The sequence below is a fragment of the Antedon mediterranea genome, chromosome 10, assembly GCF_964355755.1.
Source record: "Antedon mediterranea chromosome 10, ecAntMedi1.1, whole genome shotgun sequence".
In the NCBI taxonomy this organism is placed as follows: domain Eukaryota; kingdom Metazoa; phylum Echinodermata; class Crinoidea; order Comatulida; family Antedonidae; genus Antedon; species Antedon mediterranea.
In genome coordinates, this window is record NC_092679.1 from 19045181 (window position 1) to 19069585 (window position 24405).

General features: G+C 32.9%; 4 protein-coding genes and 1 long non-coding RNA gene across 6 annotated transcripts; 2 read left to right on the forward strand and 3 right to left on the reverse strand.

Annotated features, from left to right (window-relative positions):
• Window positions 1–46: 46 nt before the first annotated feature.
• Window positions 47–6397, reverse strand: LOC140059972 (uncharacterized). The gene is made up of 3 exons (XR_011847266.1): window positions 6290–6397; window positions 2776–2946; window positions 47–249 (listed from the first exon to the last, which is right to left on the reverse strand). It is a non-coding gene; the product is annotated as an uncharacterized lncRNA (long non-coding RNA).
• Window positions 3816–13345, forward strand: LOC140059913 (REST corepressor 1-like). The gene is made up of 12 exons (XM_072105900.1): window positions 3816–4106; window positions 5815–5871; window positions 7792–7872; window positions 8513–8727; window positions 9201–9325; window positions 9933–9993; window positions 10180–10283; window positions 10453–10654; window positions 10913–11048; window positions 11343–11515; window positions 11629–11750; window positions 11920–13345. Exons 1-12 carry the CDS (start codon window positions 3974–3976, stop codon window positions 12089–12091), a joined length of 1581 nt encoding a protein of 526 aa, XP_071962001.1. The 5' UTR covers window positions 3816–3973; the 3' UTR covers window positions 12092–13345.
• Window positions 13346–13497: 152 nt separating this feature from the next.
• LOC140059952 (uncharacterized) lies at window positions 13498–17590 on the reverse strand. The gene is made up of 5 exons (XM_072105958.1): window positions 17414–17590; window positions 15606–15829; window positions 14983–15111; window positions 14417–14507; window positions 13498–14079 (listed from the first exon to the last, which is right to left on the reverse strand). Exons 1-5 carry the CDS (start codon window positions 17513–17515, stop codon window positions 13972–13974), a joined length of 654 nt encoding a protein of 217 aa, XP_071962059.1. The 5' UTR covers window positions 17516–17590; the 3' UTR covers window positions 13498–13971.
• Window positions 17591–18527: 937 nt separating this feature from the next.
• Window positions 18528–20945, reverse strand: LOC140059960 (uncharacterized). Its single transcript, XM_072105971.1, has 5 exons — window positions 20895–20945; window positions 20254–20471; window positions 19843–19971; window positions 19311–19404; window positions 18528–18808 (listed from the first exon to the last, which is right to left on the reverse strand). Exons 1-5 carry the CDS (start codon window positions 20907–20909, stop codon window positions 18743–18745), a joined length of 522 nt encoding a protein of 173 aa, XP_071962072.1. The 5' UTR covers window positions 20910–20945; the 3' UTR covers window positions 18528–18742.
• A 532-nt stretch (window positions 20946–21477) lies between these two features.
• Window positions 21478–23606, forward strand: LOC140059962 (uncharacterized). 2 transcript variants are annotated; one of them, XM_072105973.1, is made up of 4 exons: window positions 21478–21889; window positions 22474–22667; window positions 22959–23078; window positions 23369–23606. In XM_072105973.1, exons 1-4 carry the CDS (start codon window positions 21785–21787, stop codon window positions 23451–23453), a joined length of 504 nt encoding a protein of 167 aa, XP_071962074.1. In that variant the 5' UTR covers window positions 21478–21784; the 3' UTR covers window positions 23454–23606. The 2 variants fall into 2 exon arrangements, with proteins under 2 accessions (XP_071962074.1, XP_071962075.1); XM_072105974.1 differs by having other exon boundaries at window positions 22474–22628.
• The last annotated feature ends 799 nt before the right edge of the window (window positions 23607–24405 follow it).

Below are 24405 nucleotides of genomic sequence, written 5' to 3' on the forward strand. Positions count from 1 at the left end.
CTGTAAACAAGTCAGACTTAGGGGACATCCAATTAAAGTGAAACTATTGTTGCACAGCATATGTTTGACCGAAATCTGTTTTAAAAAACATCATAAAACCCTCACATAAAAAGTGTTACTTGCCTTATATATAAAAATGAAGCTCAATACAATTAGAATAAAAACACCAACAATACAAAGAAGAACGATGGCCCACTTAGGGAATTGTTCACTCTCCATTATTCCATTCAACGGCGAAGAACACAGGTCCTAATGTATAAAAAAAGTATTGTATTATTAATACACAGACGTCGTATCTAGATGACTGTCAATAGTCAGTTACAATATACCTAGTGACAGCAGAAGACTCGTATCTAGATGACTGTCAATAGCCAGTTTCAATATACCTAGTGACAGCCGCAGACTCGTATCTAGATGACTGTCAATAATCAGTTACAATCTACCTAGTGACAGTTGCAGACTCGTATCTAGATGACTCTCAATAGTCGTTACAATCTACATAGTGACAGCCGCAGACTCGTATCTAGATGACTGTCAATAGTCAGTTACAATCTACCTAGTGACAGCCGCAGACTCGTATCTAGATGACTGTCAATAGTCAGTTACAATATACCTAGTGACAGCAGAAGACTCGTATCTAGATGACTGCCAATAGTCAGTTACAATATACCTAGTGACAGCTGCAAACTCGTATCTAGATGACTGTCAATAGTCAGTTACAATCTACCTAGTGACAGCTGCAGACGCGTATCTAGATGACTGTCAATAGTAAGTTAAGATATACCTAGTGACATCTGCCAACTCGTATCTAGATGACTGTCAATAGTCAGTTATAATCAAACTAGTGACAGCTGCCGATTAGTTACCCAATATAGCACCAGCAGCCTAGTCATAAAATCGTGTTTTTTTTATACTACTACAGTACGTACCGTATTTTGTAATGATTTCTTAATTCGTCTGATAAAATAATACCTTTGATTGCACGTAGAATATATACTTTTGGTATACAGTTTAGTTTGATGGGTTGTTCAATGAGCATTCAAGAAGAAGAACTATTACTATGCTTTATACTTTAGCATATGTATACCAGTAATTGTATCATAGCTAATCGTCCTATTTTAACAATAACATTAAATCAGTTTATGAATTCTTAAATCCCATTTTTTCACTTTTCAAATTGTGTTATTTGTATATAATGTAGGCCTATGATAGAAATATAAAGCCTTGTCTACACTATCAAACTAGTTTTACAAAATGTTTGACGGTGCCCAAATATGGTATAGTGATCTGATGCCATTTTGTCCATATATCAATTTAATTCAATTTCTATTTATTTCGAAAATATCACCCATATTAATAAACTTATAAACAGAAAAAGAAAAATCGTAAACTCTAAACTTAAGTATATAGAATGCTTCTCAGCTCTTGGAGGTATGGCGAGCATACAAGCAACAAGGATGTTACCACTATTCAACATACGTTGCATTTAACCCTAGGTAGATTTTCGCATGTACTCATTAAAAGAAGGGACACCATGTTCAATAAACATTGCACTGGCAGTACTACTTCTAGAGACATTAAGTATATTCTTCTTCTTTATTGTATCAAACAAAAAAACAATTTAATACAAAAGGTAGCCAAGGTATAGCCGAAGCTAATCAAGCTTGGTACCTTTTACCTTAACTAACTTAAGCTACAAAATTAACAAATAAATAACAGAACTTAAAAGAAAATAAAAATTTGATAACGTCAAAGAATATGGACATATCATATAGTTTGACAGTGTAGACAGAGCTTAACCTGTAACACCTTTCCTGAATATAAGAATCGTTTGCTTTTATCTCTCTGATATTTATAACTCTGAGAATTTATCATGAATCGTTTTCTCAGACCAGTTGAACACTACACACTATAAAACTAGTTTGCCAAAAAAAAAACGGGTAGGCCCAATTATGGTATTGATATGACATCACCGTGTCCATATAGGCACATCACATTTTTGTTGTCACATAAAGTTTGATAATTAGTGTAGAAAGAGCATTAGAAACTGCGAAACTAGAGAACGGTCATAACACGCAAAAATGGCACGTGGAACAATGAAATAATTACAGAAATAGGTCTACTTGACGGAAGTGGTTTTGATAATATACATAGGTTTCATTATATTGAAATCAGATTGTGTGTATCGAACCATTGAATATCTAACTATGCAATTTTTCACACAATTAAGATAATATACAGTACAGAAATACAGGACAAAGTTCAGATAGGAAATGGGAATTCCCCTAATACACCTTTATCAATACATTTGGAAAGTGGGCGGTCTGTTGACTTTATTGCTCCATGGTTTCACTATAAGGTATCCGCAAGGACGTAGTCGTTGCACAGTGAATTACGGTAACTGACCAATCACAAATGCCAAAGTTGTATGATCCATCGCGTCGTGATGATCAAACTTTGGCGTTGCGTCAAATTTAAGTAATCAAGCTTAATTGAGGAAAACAAAACACCGAAGCAACATTTTTATCAGCAAACTACATTTTTTATGTTTTCATGTTATAGTAGTCCTACTAGAGACCTATGTTATACCTTTCCCTTTTTTCAGAAGTAGACAAGTTTGTAGTATACAAGCCGTAGCGCTGTATAGGCTAGGCCTATATACTTCTTCCGAGGATCATCAAACTATATACCATCTTCAATTAAAATTATTATTCATATTATTATATATTTATTCCTTAATTACCGTTTTATGATGAAATCAATTCTTCAACTTACCTTAAAAATTACACCTTCTTCAATGCTAGGCCTAGTTCCATACACAGGACAGACTCTCTACGGACAAAGACTAAAAGCCGCTTTTGCGATTACAATAAATGCCCACAAGTGAATGCAGCAGAAATGAAAATTGTGCTGGAAAAATACTCTTTTCACACTTGAGTGAACATTCTGCAATAAAAGCAAAATTTCGAATATGATATCCTTGAAATGAATTTCTTTATGCTCTATTTAAATGTGTATTTAGGAGACAATTGTTTTCACAGCTCCGGAATCCATGGCCTTTTTGTTTATAAATATATACAATCAACGTGGACCCAAATTATATACGAGACGTAACGTAATTACGTAGTTATAATTATATGATTACAATACAAACAAAAATCTCATCAAAATCATTAAAAACGCACATAAAATAATTCATGCGTGCTACATCTGCATTGGCTATACTTTGGGGAATGTATTAATTTGATTTTATTTATTTCGATACCATACTTTTTGTTTATGGACAACAATTTAGGTAAACAGACATTAAATGTAGATATACTTGTTACGTATTAGCATAGGACTAAATAATCTAAGCAGCTAAAGCTAGATAATTATAAACCCCCTTCATAAATTTTTTGCGCAATCAATCAAATTTATTAATTTGATTTTATTTATTTCGATACCATACGTTCTGTTTATGGACAACAATTTAGGTAAACAGAAAAACAGGACATTAAATGTAGATATACATTTTACGTATTAGCATGGACTAGATAATTATAAACCCCCTTCCTAAATTTGTTGCGCAATCAATCAAAGAAGTAATCGACAATTTACACCACCTTTTAAATTAGAATCCTACATTTTTAGAATAGGCTTAGAAATATTTCTTAAATACATTATATATCGGGTTTTAAAATGTTATATATTAATTATATTCAGTGAAAACTTATTGGCGCATTGATATCGTCAATGATCGAGTGGTAAATTTAGGGTTATCGTCCCTCTTTTAACGTCGACGTCGTCCCTGAATCCGTCCCTAGCTAGCCGGTTCGAGCCTGGCGAGAGAGCCTGAACAAAGAATGAATGGAATCTTCCATATACAGTTACTCTCTCGCGACGAATTAAAACTTATTTATTTTAAACTTTAGGCTATTTTAAGTTTGTTTAAGTAGCAGAATAAAAAAAACTGACATCTAGATTGATAATCATGGTCGTTGTGGAAAAAAATGGAAATGCTGATGCTGTCGAAAGATCAAATGGAGCCAGGCCCGGTTCAGCCAGTACTTCCAACGGGCACAGATCGGATGAAAGCCCCGGGAGCAGTTCCGATGAAGAACATGGTTTGTTCATACTTCTTGACTTCAAAATTTCAAATTATCGTTATTTATTATTACGCTGTTTACTATTTGTACACAATTTTTTATTTTTTAAAATCAATACATTAAGTAGGCCTAGGCCCTAGGCCTAAGTCTGGTCCTTATTTTAATTATGTGATGTGCAAAAAATTGAAATAAATGAGGTCAATCAATTCAAGATATTTATTAGAATTTTACCTAGGCCCTACTTATACTGTAGCTCTATCATTGAATGAAAGGGAGGGGGGTAGTCAGCTATGCAATGCAGATGTTCACATCAGATCAGAACTGCCAATTGGCAGGTAAAATATAAAATAAAGTTTTAATTGCTTTGGTGACTATAGTATTAGTAGTAGTAGGTTTACAACAATATGATATCGATCGCATTTGAAATCAGTCGTATTAGCACTGAGCAGATGCAGACATTTCCCAATCATCACTTCTATTTTAATTTCTTATAAAAATATTGATAAATTTAACATTATTTGCACACTTAATGAAGCTTCCATATTGTAAACGTGCAAAGTACATCGACCTAATTTCTTTCATTTTTCATTTTAAATTAGATCCCCTTTCCGCTCTGGAAAAACAATTAGAAATCACATTGTTTTTTCTGTGGTATTAATAACAAAAATATGGTTCTTTCAACTTCCTTATTCATTTTTAATCCTTTGTCTTTATGTCGTCAAGATATTTCAAGCGTTAACCAATTTTAATAAATTTCATAAAAGATTATTTTGTTAGTAAATTATATATTTATAATAATAGTAATAATTAATACACACAGACAAAATGTGAAAGAAATATTATGAACACTGGTAATTTTTTAGTTGCAAAAAATACTAGATACTGTAGTACTACAAGCCTTCTGCAAAGTAGTAACTATAAAGTAGTAAAAGTAAAAAATACAGTAGCTCCAAATAAAGAAGAATATTATAAATTGAGAATTTCACACTTCGATATTTTGGTCATGTTCATGAAAATGATCTGTAATTTAATGTAGAAGAAATCTGGATCAGATCCGAATTTGTTTCATTTTTCTTTTAAAATTATATCGGGATTCCTTAACCAGAAAGAAATAATTAAATTTTTTTTGGAAATGGTAAAATATTGTAATTTTCCTGACTTCCTTGAACAAATTGTGGACAAATCCTCACTTATGTCCACACAATTTTTGTAAACTCCATTTTTTTATCATAAAGAAAATACATTTATTGCGTATCTGCCTTTAAAGCTCTGTCTACAGTATACAACAAAATGGGATTTTTTACTACAGCCATATATGGACATGATGATGTCATATCACCACCATATTTAAGCATATATCACCACCATATTATTTAAGCATACACAGTATCACTAACATATTTAAGCATACACAGTATCACTAACATATTTAAGCATACAGTATCACTACCATATTTTTTTGTCAAACTAGGTGGATAATGTAGACAGAGTTTAACAATACTGATACAAAGCAAAGTTCAGTACCTACTGCATATTCAGTGCCATAACACTGAGGCCCTTGGGTTTAGCCAGTGAGCACTCATAGCCATTAGGCCACTGTGTATTATTCCTGCTGTTCCAAAATTCCTACTTAGGGGACACCCTTTAAAGGACATGCTTTGTTAGGTCCCTTAATAGATGTTCTACTGTATCTTTCTAATTGGTACAACATTTATTTCTTTTTAAGAGCCTGGAATGAGAATCGGTGCTGAATACCAAGCAGTCATACCAGATGTCGTTGAAAGTAAGTTCAAAGTTCATACTACTCTTTATCAGGGGAAATAGATTAGAAGTTTAGTAATAATAATAATAAATAATAGTAATTACAGTATAAGGCCTTCCAAAAAAAAACAGAGCGGCATACATACATCAAATACATAAAATGATAAATCTTAAAATTATACGCATTAATTTTATTTTGTATTTTACTTAAATTATTTAATAAAATTATTTGTAAATTTCCCTTCTAACTGTCGGGGAACATTCATTAAAAACTGGTGACCAATTTTAGAATAGGAGACACACAGTAGTTTTGTACATGAAGTAGTATATTGCCTGGAGGTTTTCTCAACAGTTCAAACAATCATCTACAGTACCTCTGTCCTACCTATAAGTTAGTATAGTACTTTCAACCAACTAATGAAGGCCTTATATTTTCTTACCTTACTGTTACTCACAAATAGTTGATGTGTCGTTTCTTTCTTATAAGTTTGAAATATTGAATTTCTATCGCAGTGTTATTGTTAAAATGGTGAAAGAAAGCTGGTAGTAACTACTGTAAATCTCTGAAACCAGTACAGTAATTGAATAACAATGATTAAATATTAACATTTACTATAGAGTAATCTAAACAGGGAGTTGTAAAATAAAAAATATAAAATATTTTACATCCTCCCTGGTCTAAATCTCTGTCTACACTATTATTATTAACTGATTTGACAAAAAAGTGTGATGTACCCAAATATGGTAGTAATATGATCATCATGTCCATATATGGGCACATCACATTTTTTTTGTCATATTATAAAGTTTGATAGTGCAGACAGAGCTTTAGACTTACTTACTACCAGCTACCATACAGTGTGAACTTCAATGTGAGTTTGCCAGACAAATAAAATGTTGTACAGTAGAACTCAAGTCTGTTGTAATGTTACTGGCTAATTAGGAAAAATTACATAAAAAACACCTACACAGAATTAAAGTAAATACTTACTGAACAATGAAATTAAAGCCACCACAACATGCCCACTTTGTGAAATAAAATGTTATTGTTATATTTGTTCAAATAGGAAGAATTATCCCTTCATCACTGAACAATAACCACAATGTGAATTGATAATAATCATATTACGGATCTTAGTAGTTTGTTGTGAGGGAAGCAATCCACAAAAATCAAATTGTAAATAGAAACAGTACGTGATAAATCAAAGTTTAAACATAATTAATTGAATGATAAATTGGTGGAGAATTATCAAAGTGCAGTGACTAAACCGTGCTGTAAAAATCAAATAAAGAGGAATAGATATCCTTTTATGATGCAATATGTACTTTACTATGCCTACTGTGTATTATTCAATCTGCCTTTGTTGATTTATGTGCAAGCAACCATATACTATTTTATTTACCATACAGTAGATTGCTATATCCACTCTTACCCTTATATACTGTACTGTAGCCAATTTACATAGAAGAGCAGTAACGTAAGCGGTAAACCACATAGCTTGTACCATGTAGAATCTGTATCTATCTTGAGCAGAAACAGCCCATCCTGTCCGTGTTGTGTGTAAATGGTCATAAGGAATAACATAGATTCTATATTTTTATTACCATTACCTCTTGTCTTTGTAAATTGGCCTTAAACCTAAATAATCATGTCTGCTTTTCCAAAAAGTCTGTTTTCAGAATTCTTGAAACAAAAAATATCCCTATTCAGCAGACACACCTAATTGCTGTATGGGGACACTTTCCTGTGAAACTATTCAAGGAACACCCCTTATAGGGGTAAGGTTCTATACAAATGTATTTAATTTAGTGTTATTAATTTACATGTCACATGTAACACAATATAACTACAACTGATTTTTCAACACACTGCCTTTAGTGCACAAACTTTAAGAATTGGGCATTATAGTATATTGTAATTTTTTGGGTTTTTTTTATACAGCGTCTGGACCTATGAAAACAGACTCTCGTCCTGAGGCACTACTTGTATGGGCACCGTGTATGGATGTATCGGAAGTTAAACGTAAATAACAGTTCTACAAATTTATTGTATTTTGTGTCTAAACTAATATTCTTTATTTATGTGAAATCAAACGGTAAAATTGGATAAGGAGGTGAATAAAAAAACTACAAAAAATAAAGTTTTTGGAGATGACTTGCAAAAATAACCATTCATTCCAATTGAAGTGTAATGTAATTGTACAGTATTCTTGCATACTGATATTTATTTAAAAGATTTTAAAAAAAAAACCAGATCAAAGTTTAATAATTCAATATGTTTTTTGTTCATTTGGTATTGTAGAAGTTGATTCGTGGGTGGATTTTCATTTCTAAATAATTTCTAAATATTACCTCGACTTACTTAACAGTGTAACAATGCTTAAAACAGTTTACTTCAAATTTTTACAATAGGTACACTGTACCATTTTGTACTACAGTAAAAATCTAGATCAAATGAGGCTTTTATCACATTGGAAACTGGGGTATGCCCAAATACGGTAGTGATATGGCATCATGTCCATGTATTGATAGGCACATCACATTTTTTTGTTACACAAAGTTTGATAGTATAGAAAGAGCTTTAAGATGCAAACATGTACACAAACTTTTGCCTTCTCACATGTCAGTCCTTAACATTGTGCCATTCTTTTTGTTTACTTCAGTTGATGAATACATTCACGTTGCTAAGGAGAAGTATGGTTACAACACAGAGCAGGCACTTGGCATGTTGTTCTGGCATAAGTACAACGTTGCTAAATCACTCGCCGATCTGCCAAACTTTACCCCCTTCCCAAGCGAGTGGACGGTCGAAGACAAGGTTTTGTTCGAGCAGGCGTTCAGCTTTCACGGCAAAAGTTTTCACAGAATACGACAAATGGTAATTACTTTAAAGATATTTTCACACTTTATACTTTTTATCTATTAACTCGACCAAGGATAACAAGAGAGGGTGCTTCTCAAAAACTGAAATTACATATCACTTTTATTGTCAAAATGTAAAATATTAGTAATAATAACATTGATCAACTTATATGACAAAAAGACCAAATAAAAAGCCGCTTTGGATTTGGCCTTGTAAAAATGAAATACAAAGTAATTATTTAACAGACACTAGAAAGTTATTAAATGAATATAGCATATATGTAATACTTACACATAAAATAAAAATTAGATACAAATAGATTTCAGGGAATACTGTAGGACAGTAGAACTGATGACTACTAAAAATAACCTAAGAACAATATTTGGATAGTAAATAATGTTGAACTTTAATTGTAAACATTTTTTTTAATGAGATCAATCTTAAAATTCAATATTAACCACTTGATTTTAATATTTGTTTTTTGACAGCTTCCTGATAAATCTATCAGCACTCTTGTGAGGTACTATTACCAATGGAAGAAAACAAGAACAAGGACTAGTTTGATGGATAGACACGTACGCAAGCTTGCCCTCGCCCAGAAAGAGAACGAAGAGTAAGTAGTAGACCAGAATTATAATGCCAAAGGCATTGTCACTGTGTTCCCTCAGCTGCCTAGAAAAAAAAATGGAATATGACCATATAAAACCATTATGTATCCAATATTTTTACTTTTTGGGCAAATTATGTAGAGAATTTATCATTTCTTTTACATGGAATTGATGCTAGAATTTTATAGTTAGCAAAATTGGTGAAAGCTTCTAATTTTGGCATCTTTTATAAAAGCGAAAAAGTTACCTTTTAATGTCCCTCTATGATTTAAAAGGTAAATCTTAAAGCTCTCTCGACACTATCAAATCATGATGCTGTTATGTCACCACCATATTTGGGCACATTACACTTTTTTTAAACTAGTTTGATAGTGTAGACAGAGCTTAAGTCACTGCACTTTGATAATTCTCCATGAATTTATCATTCAATTAACTATGTTTAAACTTTGATTTATCACATACTATACCTATTTACAAGCATATCACTACCATATTTAGGCACATCACTACCATATTTGGGCATATCACCACCATATTTGGGCAAATCAGTTTGTCAAACTAGTTTGATAGTGTAGATAAAGCTTAAGATTATGAAATGTTATTTGTTTATAGGGATGAAAGTGGTGAAAACAGCAATGACAGTGACTTTGACCCAGAGAAAGAAGCTCAAAAGGTATGCTTTATTGATTTTTTATGGCTTATTTGTATCCAGTTAAACTGTGAATTCATTCAACATATCGAACATTATTTGATCATTATTTTCTGTATTTGTATTGGGCACTTTACATTATCTAGATTTAGTCTGGCATGCTGAGTAGTAACATAGAATTGATAGAATTTATTTGCGTGTTTGTTTCAGGGTGATGGGACAAAAGGCGGCTGTTCAAATTGTGCTGCCACTGTTAGTCAGCTTCATACAACTCCAAAAGGCCAACTTTGTAACCAGTGTTACAGTTACTGGAGGTAAGACACAGCTCCTGATGTGTGGTTGCACAGATATGGGATGAAATGACCAGCCTAACTTTGTACATGGGCTTGCAACCATTTTTCCCCTAGCACTCAACAAAACCTTTTAACGTGTAAACAATGCAGATAATTTTTCATCAATACATCTTTGTTTTCTTGTCACTAGACGTACTGGAGTAATGCGTGTGCACATTGGCCCGGTACGTAGTGAGTCACACAGTTTACGCCATCATCCGGTACGGACGAGAAAGAGGCCACCAAAGGGGATGTACATAAGCGCTGAAGACCTAATGGTGATGACCAACGCTGCCCAGTCAGAGGTTATATTTAAGGAGTTGGATACAGAAATGACCAACAAGAAGAGAGAGGTATTGGAATGTTTAAATATATTATTATTTCTATGAATAAATGAATGGATAAAGTTTGCATACTCTGTTCATGCCCATATTGATGTTGAAATTCCTAATTTACGAAGTGTCTATACAATAAAATGTTAAAAATAAAACACAATCCGTACACAAAATGATACAAAAGCCTTTCAAGAAATGGGACTTGAGGGGTATTGTTCCTCTCCATCCATGGTTGACAAAAATGTGAAATATTTAATATTTTTTCAATATGTATAGGTACAATACAACAAACAGCTACTAAGCCAACAACGCAACAGCATGAATGACAAATTTGAGGAATACCGCCCTCAAGTTGCCCCTCCACGCAATAATGTACGATGGACAAATGATGAATTGTTATTAGCTGTTCAAGGTAAATTTATTTTACAAATACAAAATAGAACAAAACCTTTTCATAATAGGTATGGAACAAACCATTTTATAATAGGTATGGAACAAACCATTTTATAATAGGTATGGAACAAACCATTTTATAATAGGTATGGAACAAATACATCTAACTTTCTACCACCCCACCTGAATATCTCCACATATGGCATTAATGTCCATAGGCAAATCCTGTAATACACTGTCACATATGTATCACATGTTAGTTAGTTTTTACTATAAGCAAGCACCCGAGATATTTTCTGGTGTTTTTTAACAGCTGTGAGAAAGTATGGGAAAGATTTTCAGGCAATAGCGGACGTTGTAGGCAACAAGAACGTACAACAATGCTCCAGCTTCCTAATCAATTATAGGAGGCGCTTTAATTTGGATCAGGTCCTTGAGGAATACGAGTGCGATCAGGCTGCTAGTAACGACAACAAAAATAGTGAGGTAACACTTATTTTTTACACTTTGTTTAGCTTTTTTATACAATTGCTTTTTAGTGAATAATGTGTAATACATTACATGTAATATATTGTTGATGTTTTCTTTTATTTATATAGATATCTGAAAAGCAACTGCCACTACCAAGCCAAGTGACCGGTGTTGTGGCTAATATACCGCCCCCTCTACTTCGACCAACCAGCCAACCACCACCAAAAACTACCATACCTGCTCAAGCAAGGTGAGTGGTTCAAAACATTTTAGTATTTTGAAATATGCTTAGAGAAATATACTTATATATAAATATTACAGTATATTGAATAATAGAAAAACAACTATAATTATAAAAAATAAATATAAGTTCAATACATCTGACAATTATTGCTGTATTATTGTTTTTCTAAAAATAGATTTTTGCAGCCTCCCAGGTCATCGTTGCAACAACTTCCTCCGCCTCTGATTCGACCAGCATCGCACCCTCAAGTCAACCAGCATCGAGCACATCCCTCTATTACCGGCCCACTCTCTAGGCCGCCTCAGCTTCTAGGCAACCAGAATCTTCATGAAACCCCTATGTCATAATGGAAGATTCCATTGCAATTTCCTCATCAGTACATCGTAAATTATTACCGTAAACAATAGTTGCCATGTCAACTGTGAAAATACTATATTTTCTGGTATAATTGTCCAAATTGATGATAAATTAGAAATAAAAAAATTTGAGTAATTTTTTTTTATATTGAAATTTTTTGTAATCAACTTAAGATACCACGACTATAACTTTTCAATTAGTTATAATGAAGTCCTGATGAATCCAGAATAAAAAAAATAATGTTTAGTAGGTTTTGTGCAATTGTAACTTGTATACCTCCATGTAAGAAAAATACTAATTGTCTGTTCAGAATAAGAAAGTAAACTAGTTTCATTCATTACGTGGTTCTGTAAAAAGAAAGGAATTAAACAGACAAATGAACTTTTAATATAATTGTACAGAAATTAATATAAAACCAAGTTTTCAATTCATTATCACCACACTGACATTCAGATTTTGGCAGGTTTGGCTCGCCATAGATTTATGTAAAATAAGTTATTTCTGTGCCTTTACAATTTCCATGGAGGAATTCAAAAATTTTGATTCATTTAGATATAGTCTTCAAAGGGAGGAAGTTTTAGAAATGTTGATGTTTTTTTTTATTTGAAAGTTAATTATTTTCATTCATTGTGTGACTCTCCATGATATCTTAAATTATTAAACTGATTATATTACCGCAAATAATCAATTAAAGCACCGCAAAATTTATATAATTTTCCGCAGTTTCAGTAGGCTTACGACTGATGTTCTGCAGGCGATCAACATTTCTAAAAGAAAAGGATTAAGTTCTAAGTAATGTGCATCGTGTGCGCATTCCGAATATAACCAATTTTCATTTGAGGATACATGATGCTTAGAACACCGAACCGCGCGGCGCTTATTTGACTGCACGGTGTTGTGAGCGCGTTTTCAATCATTTGCGGCGTTAAATTTGTCCTGCTAATGCGTGGTTCCCACTAGGACGAAAGGACGTAGAGACAACCAATTTTCCTCCATGAGACAATACAAGCAAGTTGAACAATCACAAGCGCGCGAAAGTTCCGATCGCTTTGTGATTACTAACGTTGCGTACTACATCGTTGCGTCCAAGTGGGAACCCAATTTTATGATTATCTAATTGGAAAATCTTAGTTATCTAACTAGGTTATGCAATAGGTTAGTTTTAGTTACATTATTTATTTACAATTGAGATGTATGTGTTTGATTGTGTTTAGCTTTGGTCACAAGAAATTAATAAACTGAAATTCATTGTCATGTAAAACATACATATTTAAATTGTAGTGGATACTGTGTTAAAAAAACAACTAGTTTGTATACATCATAGTTTATTCTGCAGTGACTATAGGAGGCCTACATTATTATTTGAATTTCGATACAGTATTTATCCTCTAACTATCCGTCAGTCAATTTACTTCTAAATGTTACCTATACAGTGCTTATTTGACTATGACAATTTATTTGGTGGTATATACTTAAAGATGTATTACCTCACTACCCCCCCCCCCCCCCAATTTTTGTTTTACCATTTTAATGTCATAGGCCCCTAATAGTTATTCACTTTGTTCAAAAATTGAATCAAAAAAAATATATAGGGCCTATATTTAGGCCTACCTGAAAAAAAAACTGTACGGTAATCTAAAGCAAAACAGTCAAATCAGAAAATGGATTTTTGTTAAATGTTATCGTTTTGTTTTTATAAGTACAATCATTAATTTGTTTTTCTACGGAACTGAATAACTTTACTTAAAATTCTATGGCCTAAACTAATTTGGCACGATTTGACGACGGCGCGTAACGCGAAAAGAAATGGGTATGGCGCGCTACTTGTGTTAATAATCGGTAATTTACGGCACTATTCCTGTCTTTGTAGTTAGTAGTCATCTACAAACCGCTCTGGCAGAATGTCTAAGGAAAATATATCCGCCAAATAAATCATGAACAGCCCAAGCCAAGACATACACGAAATCCAAGACATAGCCTGAAAAGGAACAGAATTATATGTATAAAGTCAGTTTTAGCTATATCAGAACGAAAACGAACGACGTCAAGAATAGCGTTGGTTTATGCGCATGCGTACTCATATTCTATCATTATTTATTTCGGTATTATAAAAACCATACAAACATCAGCATTTTTAAAGACTGAAAACGTTTGTTAAACATAAAAACAAATCATGAAAGTTCGCGCGAACCTAAAAAAACTGGTTTAAACTCGTTTGATACATGTTTTCAGAAAATAAGACTAATATAAAATATATATAATATAAAAGTTCATCTTTTAGTTTGTTTGTTTCACTCTCTATTGTTTTTCAGTACCTGGGCAGTTCGTAAAAGTGGTATGAAACTTATTCCCAGATTGTCTACATCCGCTTGCCAGATTCCAGGAGCTTCGAAATCTTTGCAGGTTCTGAAAAGAAATTCACAAAAATGTGTAAACACCAACATTTTATTTTAATCCAAAGTTCTATTCGATACGATAACACGGAACATCGAACAAAAGGTATGATTTTAAGTATTTATCCCACACATATCACAGCTCCCACCCGGCCACAGAATTTTCTGTAAAATTAGAAATTGCAGTGTGTTGTGAGGAGCGCAGTGAGCAGAAACAAATAATTTAAGCTGTGATTCCAGCCACCAGGTGTCTAGTAGATTTCGAGGCAGCTAGCTTTAACAGATTAATGGATGGCGTCATGCGTTAGTTTCGTAGTTGTTTGTTTTCACACATCATTGTTATAGCTTTGAATATGTATGTCCTTTTAGTTTAGGACATGTTGTTTCTGTGATTAAAATATTGAATTCTTGCATCTTTATTTATTTCTTGCGTTTGCCTAAAATAGATAAATTTAACTTGCTTGATATTTTAAACATTGAATTCTTACGGATGAGATGGTAGCTCTACTTTGAGTAATCCATTACAGAGTTTGTGGTAGGCTGCGAGTAAAATGCAAGCCGATGCCAGTGACAGTAAACAGTAGATGATGGATGTCATGCCTAGCACATAAACACCCCTGCAAAAGAAAATAGCAAATATTATGCTTAAATGGATTTGGCTAGTCTAAAAATAATATGTACCGATTAACTCTCGTTCATTTCATATGTTCACAGGAGATTGCATGCCTCCTTAAAGCTTGGTTCCCACTAGGACGCAACGCAAGGACGTATAAACGCAACGCAAGCGTGTTAACCACCAATGACAAGCGACAGTTCGAATAATCTATCGCTAGTGAATGGTCAACTCACTTACGTTGCGTTAACGTCTTTGTGTTGCGTCTCTAGTGGGAACCAAGCTTTACGTTGCGTCACGTCTTTGTGTTGCGTCTCTAGTGGGAACCAAGCTTTACGTTGCGTCACGTCTTTGTGTTGCGTCTCTAGTGGGAACCAAGCTTTATATAAATGGCATAAAGGAAAAGGGGGTCGGGGGTTATACTGTATATCCAAAACATTGTTATTGTTTAGTATTTTATCCTATGTGAATTAATCTAGAAAACCTTGATTTACTCACCGGCTATATTCATATTCTCTACTCAGTCTGATGATGGTATAGACAAACCAAATAACACTGATAGAGCAAGCCCAGTATTCGTATTTGACTATAAAAAAACAAGTTGACGGCGTGTCTAACACCATGACACAATGTTCTTTCTTCTCCCCATTGGCATCCTCACATTGGTATTTAGGGTCATCCCAAACAACATCAGATAAAATGATACAACTGTTAAATTTCGACTTTAAAAGATAGAAAAACAATGTGTAATAAAAACCAGATTTCGAAGAAATAGCATGGTTTCTGTCAAATAATAATTATCTGCCGATTTTCCTTCCGATCTCCATAATGATGTCCAGACTTTAATCTAACCTCAACAAGTTCTAGACTGATCTTTAAAAAATAATAGAAGTAGCCGACTGGCTTTTTTGCGTTGGGCTTTACAAAATAAATAAAAACTCGAACCCATAACATCGGCAAGGGTTCGAGACTCACTTGCTCCATGGTTCGGGTAGAAGAACGAGTCTTCTCGCGGATAAGGACTATAAACCATAGGTTCAGTGTACACATCTAACTCATGTGTACTTTAAAGAACCTAGTGCATCTCTCGAGACGAGTAGGGGGTTACCCAGTGTACTAGTACATCACAGCCACTGATCATAACTGGGCCCTATGGGAGACCATCCTTTGACTGAAGAGGTCACCCAGTATAAATAAATAAACTGGAATTAATGAATGAATAGTATATATTGGTTAACTTCCAAAAAAAAATAATGAATTCAATTACTGGTATGATGAATTTCAATTTAAACATTTCGCAAATGGTTAGAATTTGCGCAATCTGCACAACAAGTAAATGTAATTTCACGCAAGACAACTTGTTTCTCCAGCATAAACTGAGATATTATTTATTTGCACTGTTGGTATTTCAATTCAAACACAGTTGCATCTAGACTTCCTTTTCGATGTTTTCTTCTAAGTTGATATTATATTTATAAAAATGTATTTCACGAATGTATATTACAAAACATGGTACCACAATGAAAGGAAAAACAGTGTTTAAACTGTAAACGTACTTTTCTAACCACCTTCGTGCTATTATTTTATAAACATGTTCAATGAATAAACATCCCTGGTGTTTATATATTTAGGATTTGGTATTTAGATACTACCAACTTGGTGTTCAGATATTGAACAGTTGGTGTTTAGTATTAAACATTTGGTGTTTAGATATTATGCAGTTAAACATTTGGTGCTTCGACATTAAACAGTTGGTGTTTAGATATGAAACAGTTAACCATTTTGTGTTTCGATATTAAACAGTTAAACATTTGGTGTTTCAATACTAAACATTTGGTGTTTCAATATTAACCATTTGGTGTTTAGGCCTAGATATTAAACAGTTAGTATTTAGATATTAAACGTTTGGTGTTTAGATTCGATACTAAAACAGTTGATATCTAAATATTCTGTGTGTGTGTCATTTTAATGTTTAAAAACATGTTTATAAATGGTTGCAAGAAAGTACGTTGGAAAAGTGTTCATAGTTTAAACATTGGTTATAGAGTGGAGTTTTATTTTTGACTATACTTACTGTATGTACCCTAGTCCTATTAATTTCAATCACTAGTAGAAAATGTTTCAGTCGAGACTACTATCTGTACTGATAAAATTGTTTCTCTATATATAGACATTTTATATAGATATCTTCAGAATAAATGCGCATCCGTTTGCCTGTATATCATGCACATGCAGAATCGCATTCAATATTTTGCTCTTGTTTACCAATTATAGATATCTATAAAAAGTTGTGTAGGCCTACTTACCTCCAGTGCTGTCATGGTACCAATAACTGTAATGCCAGAGCTGAAGGCAACGATTAAGAGTCCAAGACGGATACAATTGTATACAGACTCTTTTTCTGCCATGTTTTTAGCCGCGTATTTTTAACTAGTTTGAAAAGCTTCCTCAAACAAGTGATTAAAAGCGATTGGAATTCGTATCATTGCACATCCATATTACGTAAGCCCATCCTTGCGCAAACCAACCATACTAATTCCGCTCATGCGCATGTTTTGTTTCGTTTCAGAAGAAATGATCAGGCTGATCTAGGTTTCGCTTTATGGTTGTGTTCTGACAGCATTAGCGAAATGAAGTCGTGTATCAAGTACTGTACATAATTGTAACTTGATGTCTCTGACTTTTTTTCTTTAGTTTTGTGGGCCATCGTTTTCATGGTTCTCTAACTAGGCCTACTAGTTATTTGCAATTGAGGTGTACGTCTGTTTCATTGTCTTTAGCTTTGGTCACAAGAAATAGAAATTAACTGACATCAATTTAATTGTCACATCATACATTTATTTTTTAAGTACTGTGTTTAACAATAAAAAGGTTGTAACTATTTACTATAGGCCTAACAATGCTTCAAAAACAAGTTTACAATGCAGTACCAGTTAAAACTTGTACGACACCGTAAAGCTAAAAGATGTATTGTCCCTTGAAACACAAAAAAATGAAGGTCAAAATATTCTAAATTTAAAGTAGCCATATCAAAGTAATATTAAAGTTATTCACTTTAAGTCGAAAATTCGAGCTAAAAACAACAAGTTTACGTAATTAACAGGTAAATTAGTTTGATTACATTTTATCTGGAAAATCGTCGCGAGCGAAAGTAAACAAAGATTTCAAACCATGATGAGTACGCATTATGCATATGCTAATTAGGATTTTGTTTACAACTCGTCACGGTTGAGAAGGTATTTTCACACAGATCATAAGGAATTTTTATGATTATGCATACAGAGTAGCCAAACAAGCGCGTTTCATTATGGGATATGTTTTGATCGAAAACTTTGACTGGAAGTCAAAGTTATTTTTTTAACAAAAAAACGTCTGTATTTCAGTTAAATGATTTTTTTTTTCGAAAAATTTTTGGTGAAAGTTAATAATTATTATGATACTTCAAAATTAGCCACCTTTTTCCGAAATCTTTTATTTTTTATTTTTTTAGAATTAGTCAAAGGGACAATACATCTTTAACGATTGCCTTGGATAAAGTGACTGAATTCGATTAGGTATAATTAATTACCTTCATCTACTCGGTAGATAGAATAATACATTGTTTACGGTATTACTCCTCCATTTTTAGTATTGGATCATATGTCCGCCATGTAGATAATAGACAGGCCAAGCCAAGAAATACTCGATATCCAAGACATAACCTAAAAAGAAAGCCAAACATATACAACTATAGTAACGAATGAGTCTGAGGGGGAAAAATGGGTAATTTAAGATAAATAGGTCTACCTATAATTTATGAAAATCTTGCCGCAAAAGCAATCGCCACATCAAATTTTAAAAATGTATTGTCCCCTATGAAAAAATAATTCTTACAGTTTTTTTTAATAATAGTTAGATAAAACAAAATATTTACCTGTAATTAATTAGGCCTACTAGCAAATTAATTTTTGGTTGAATTTAACCATTTATTTTGTCATTTTAAAAGTGAAAACATTATTTTTGGGGTTTTTTTTGTCACTGAAGAGATATTAAAACTACAAAATAACCTATCTAAAGTCTTATTTAATTAATCTTCATTTTTCATGTTTTTGGGGAACAAATATGCCCTACATCTTTAATTTGTAATGTACTGACTAATAATAGGTAACGATTTATAAGTTAGATTTTACTAGTTATTTGTGTTTTGTTTATTTCTTCCAGTACCTGGGCACTACGTAGAAGAGGTATGAAGATAAACACGCCTAGACTGTCTACATCCAGTTGCCAGATACCAGGAACTTCGAAATCTTTACAAGTTCTAAAAAAGTAATTTGGAAAGACTGGACAATCTTATTCAGTCAAACATTTCTATCGGATATGATATAATTATACAAGTTTCACAAAAAAATCGAGCCAATATGAAGGTGTGACTTGGGTTGGGTATTTACCCTCACAAACCACAGCTCGCGCGGTTACATTTTACCGTAATTAACTGGTGTTTAGTCGCATGCGTGCAACTCGACTCTACAGCTCGCTATGTCGGTCGGTCGGTTGGTCGGTAAACATTATCTCGAGCAGCTAACTGCAGCCATGTACTCTATATGGCCTTGTTACAATGTATAAAGTGTTGGTAGTTTCGTGTTTCTACTGTATTTCATTGTAAATTTACAAATTGTGTTCTTTACAAGTTCCTTGTGTTTATTCATTAGATATGATTGATGAATTATTTGATGTATTGCAAATATTTAATTCTTACGGGTTTGATGGTAGGTCTACTTTGAGTAATTCGTTGCATAGTTTGTTGTAGGCAGCGACTAAAATACAAGATGATGCCAGTGAAAGCAAACAATCGATGACTGATGTTATTGCGATCACATACACAAACCTGAAATAGTAAAATACTATTATTCATCTATTCTATTGCAAAAAATAGATAGTGTTTCAGTATAATGAACTCCGTCAACATACGGGTACTCGTCGACAGACGGCACTTCTCAAACAGAAGATGGCACTCGCCGCCAATAGCCGGAACTCGTCACAGACGACACTCAACAGACCATATTCGTCAACTTATCGAATAACTTGTTAAAGACAGATAGTACTCGTCAACGGGCGGCAATCGTTCATTCTCGTAAGAAATTCAAATTTTAAAAACTGTATTACTCACCGGCGATCATGTTCTGTTTTTAGTTTGATTGTATAGACAAACAAAACAACGCTGACAAAGCAAGCCCAGTATTCGTAATTGACTATAAAGGAACAAGTTGACGGCGTATCTAACACCATGACACAATGTTCTTCCTTCTCTCCATTGCCATTTACACAAAGGTATTTAGGATCATCCCAAACAACGTCAGATAAAATGATACAACTCTCGAATGTCGCCTTTAAAAAAGTTAGAAAAATAAAATTCCCAACAATATATTTCTCTACCCAGCAATGTTTTTATAGAGTTTTCTCTCCGGAAAAAAAAACTAATCAGGCAAGATACGTGAGTAATCTACGTATGTTTGGTTACTTCTATTTTAGTTATTTTCGCATATCATGCTGTTTTATTTGAAAAATAGGCAATGTCTCTTTTAGAAATTAATGAGATTTAGAAGATATTAGGTAACGTTTCTATGCCTAGATGTTTCTATTATTGTGGTTTATTAATTTACTTTAATGTTACTTCTGTTTCACATAGTGTCTATATCGTAGTGGAAATATCTATTTGAAACTAGACAGACTAATGTTTAGCTTCACAGAATGTCTCTTCGCCGTTCCCCGTTCATTTATCTATCAATACCTGATTATTTCTATTCCTACCTCCAGTGCTGACATGATACCAATAACTGTAATACCAGAACCAAAGGTAACAATTACGAATCCAAGACTGATGAAATTGTAAATTGATTCTTTTTCTGTCATGGTTGATCTCAATCGTGTTTTCAACAATTTGGAATAAAACCTCATGATTAGGATAAAGTGATCGGTGAGGTAACGTAACTGCTAGCCAACCAAATTGCATTTAATTTACGCAATATACCACAACATACATTCCTATGTTACATACCGGTAAACTATTGTTCGACCAATTACAACCATTCACATTTTCCAGGATTATCGGTATAATAATGCGGCGAAACATAAATTTGAAAAAAAAGCTCATTTCAATGAACTTTAGAAAGAAAGTGCATTGTTCCTTCCCTCGCTTTCCCTAAAATAATGTAAACTTAGAATATAATCATGTTATTAGTCAGTTTAGTTTTGATGTAGTTTCAGTTTTAAGTGAGTGACTTTATGAGGAATATTATTTTGTATTTAACTTTATCGCACCTGTGAATGTGTGCTAAACATCGGTCAGTTGGTATTGAGATATTCTAGCATTTACTGAGTATTGTCACAGAACTCTTACTAACGTTCTCCCTCTCAACTTAGTAATCACAATATCAAGACATACGGTTTGTTATAAATTGCCAGACACTGGTTGTGTCTGAAGACAAGCAAAGCTACCAAACTTTCCTCTGATCTTGTCCAACGCTCTGTTTCATTTTAAATACCGCTACCATATATCTTTCTAATCTTGACAGTTTCTGAGATCTCTACGTGACATTGTGACATTTTGGGTGTCATTTGACAACAATAAAATCACTACTAAACAACTTTTTGATCTCATCCCCTTTTGAGTCTTCGAGTATTCTGAGTTCTTTCCGACCATGGATGTACGAAACAATAATATCTTACGATACTTCAAACATGCTTTAATCGTAATGGCATTTATCTCTGGTCTTTCAGTAATTTCAATCATATTAACATTAAAGGTAAGAAATAAGTTAATTTAAGAATAATATTTGAATTAAAAATTAATTCAATATCTTTTCTTTTGGTTACCCTAAGAAAGCAATAGGCCTATACACTCTTTTTTGTGGTTGGTGTTTTTCTTATAAGATAGGGATTTTACTAATTTTCAAACCAGTTTCTTACAAACGTGTTAACTATTTTCTAATAATAATAATATTTTACTATAAAATTGATTCATCTTTTACGTTTTTTTTAGAGAAAACTTTACATAAATGGTCCTGTAGCATCGCTTATTTTAAGACTTTCATTCTGCTTTACCGCTGGCGAATAATAAGTTATTGTTGTTGCGAATGTTTTAACAAATAAAATGTTACACCGCTACATTCTCCACTCCCAAAGACTTGTAATAAGACTTTGTTTATGTAGAGCATCTTGAGTATATGTTTGTCTTGTGAACCTCTGAGGGTCCCTAATGATCAGCAATAGCTGGATGGATCACCCTCATTAAATATGGTTTAAAAAAAAAACAAAAAAACAAAACCGGAGGTACCCTTTTGCTATAGAATGATGAATCCTATTAACTCATTTTTTTATCTTATTAAAGGCAAAAAACGAAGGGGATTGTATTGTATTGGCTAAAGTTGAGTGGACATCGAAATCTAAAGTGTACTATTATCATCTTGACACTTCATCTTCGAGCTGTTCATTTATTATGTTGTATCAAGGCATAGCATGTGCTGTGTGTTTAGGCTATTGCGTGTATGTTATCTTTTCGAGGACAGAAAATGTAAACCCAAGGTGAATCATTTTTCGATAGTCGCCCTACCATTTCCAAAACTTCTTTTTTTTCTAAAGATAATTATCTTCTCCGTGTAAGCCAACAATCGGCGTATTAGGTTAAGTGGGTTCACTTTGGACCGTCCTAAATGAGATTGAAATGGAGTGTTGCCAGATTGTGTTATAAACCTTTCGGATGTAGGCTTACTACTACCTTTTATTTTTTATAATTAAATATAATATGTGATTTAAGTAACTTGATAATATAAATTAACAAATGAAATCCATGTATTTATCCTTTTTTTTCACTAGGATTTTACCGTGGTTTACAATTGAGTGCATCATTGCGGCCTTGTTCTCGCTCATATGTGCAATTATTTTTCATATTGGTCTCCATAAATTATGTAACGGATTTTTGGAGAAAAATAAAGGGTGAGATCTTTTAAAGTATTAATTGATATAGGTTTTACCTGAAACAACAATCTGAAGTGTTAATAAGGAAAGCAAGGTCATGATTAATACTAAAGAAACAAGGTGATACGAGTTGCATGTGGTTTCTTTAACGGGGAAAAAGGTGATGATACGGTGTATCAATTCCGTCACTATTCCCTTAATTGTAGTCTACAGTTATGATACGTTATGATAGCACTAAATTGATATTGACGATAAATAAATGTAATGAATGTAAAAATAAAGAAAATGATCTCTGCTTTTTCTTTTAGTTATACATGTGAAGAGTTCGAATCTTTTTACGATGGTGACAAATTCATAAGCCTTTTCAAAGGCGCTCAGGTATCAGCATCTTAAATTTCTACATTAGTCGTTTTTAAATAAAAAATAAAACAGCAGATACAAATTCGCCCCTACAGTGGTTAACAGAAAAACAAAAAGAAACAATTATACAATCTCGAAAACACTTACACTACGATGAAGGTTTAGAATAAACGATACCAATAAAGGGATGGGCCTGAACTAAATTATTATTAAGATAAATTTAATTTTGCATTCTTTTTACTCATCTCATGCATTTTTGTCTTGGTGAATTTTTATATTCCTCCCCTCTCCCCTTTTATATTCCATCCCCTCTCTACCCAACACGAACACGAGCTTTACAAAATAATGACAACTGTCAAAAGTACGTTTTTAATCAATTTTCGTCTTTTTATTGTCATTTTGTTACTTATTTTATATATTTAAATAACTTTTTTTTAAATGTAATATAACGAATGCAAATATGGTTTTAAAAACATCAATCATTTTATGTATAGACTAAAAAAAACTGACAGAGAAGATCATGCAAAATGTACAACATTTAACTTAAGATAACATATTTTCCTTAAAACTTATCAATATTATATAATTATTTTATATCTTTATTATTTGTGTCATTGTTTATAGGTAGCCTCGTGGATGTCGTGCGTTTCCTGGGCCGCCATGGCTATTGTCTTGTTTGTTAAAATAAAATGTTCCAGTTAAGAAGAAGATTGAATTTAAGGAACTCATTACAAACAATACGTGCGCTAGTTGGCAATAATAACCTGAATAATTTCATCCAAATTTATGTATTATTTTCATAAAAATATAAATTACATGGTTTCATTTTTGTTCCGGAGATCACAGGTATTATATCACAATTTAACAATACAATATCAAAAAAGCAGAAATTAGGTTAGACTATTGCATAATATAATTTTGTTTTCTTCGTTACAAAAGTCGATCAGCAATTGTTAATCCCATTTTCTAAAAATAACGACCATTT

Excerpts from the sequence above, each read along its gene's own strand:
- LOC140059952 (XM_072105958.1), bottom strand. The coding sequence starts at position 17,515 with ATGGCAGAAAAAGAGTCTGTATACAATTGTATCCGTCTTGGACTCTTA. Across the intron at positions 14,508-14,982 it reads GTAGAGCTACCATCTCATCC|AACCTGCAAAGATTTCGAAG; the intron begins GTAAGAATTCAA and ends ATTTCTTTTCAG. Across the intron at positions 14,080-14,416 it reads CACTTTTACGAACTGCCCAG|GCTATGTCTTGGATTTCGTG; the intron begins GTACTGAAAAAC and ends GTTCCTTTTCAG.
- LOC140059960 (XM_072105971.1), bottom strand. Across the intron at positions 19,972-20,253 it reads AAAACAGAACATGATCGCCG|GTTTGTGTATGTGATCGCAA; the intron begins GTGAGTAATACA and ends TTACTATTTCAG. Across the intron at positions 19,405-19,842 it reads GTAGACCTACCATCAAACCC|AACTTGTAAAGATTTCGAAG; the intron begins GTAAGAATTAAA and ends TTACTTTTTTAG.
- LOC140059913 (XM_072105900.1), top strand. The coding sequence starts at position 3,974 with ATGGTCGTTGTGGAAAAAAATGGAAATGCTGATGCTGTCGAAAGATCA. Across the intron at positions 5,872-7,791 it reads CATACCAGATGTCGTTGAAA|CGTCTGGACCTATGAAAACA; the intron begins GTAAGTTCAAAG and ends TTTTTTATACAG. Across the intron at positions 11,049-11,342 it reads ATTGTTATTAGCTGTTCAAG|CTGTGAGAAAGTATGGGAAA; the intron begins GTAAATTTATTT and ends GTTTTTTAACAG.
- LOC140059962 (XM_072105973.1), top strand. The coding sequence starts at position 21,785 with ATGGATGTACGAAACAATAATATCTTACGATACTTCAAACATGCTTTA. Across the intron at positions 21,890-22,473 it reads CAATCATATTAACATTAAAG|GCAAAAAACGAAGGGGATTG; the intron begins GTAAGAAATAAG and ends ATCTTATTAAAG. Across the intron at positions 22,668-22,958 it reads ACAGAAAATGTAAACCCAAG|GATTTTACCGTGGTTTACAA; the intron begins GTGAATCATTTT and ends TTTTTTCACTAG.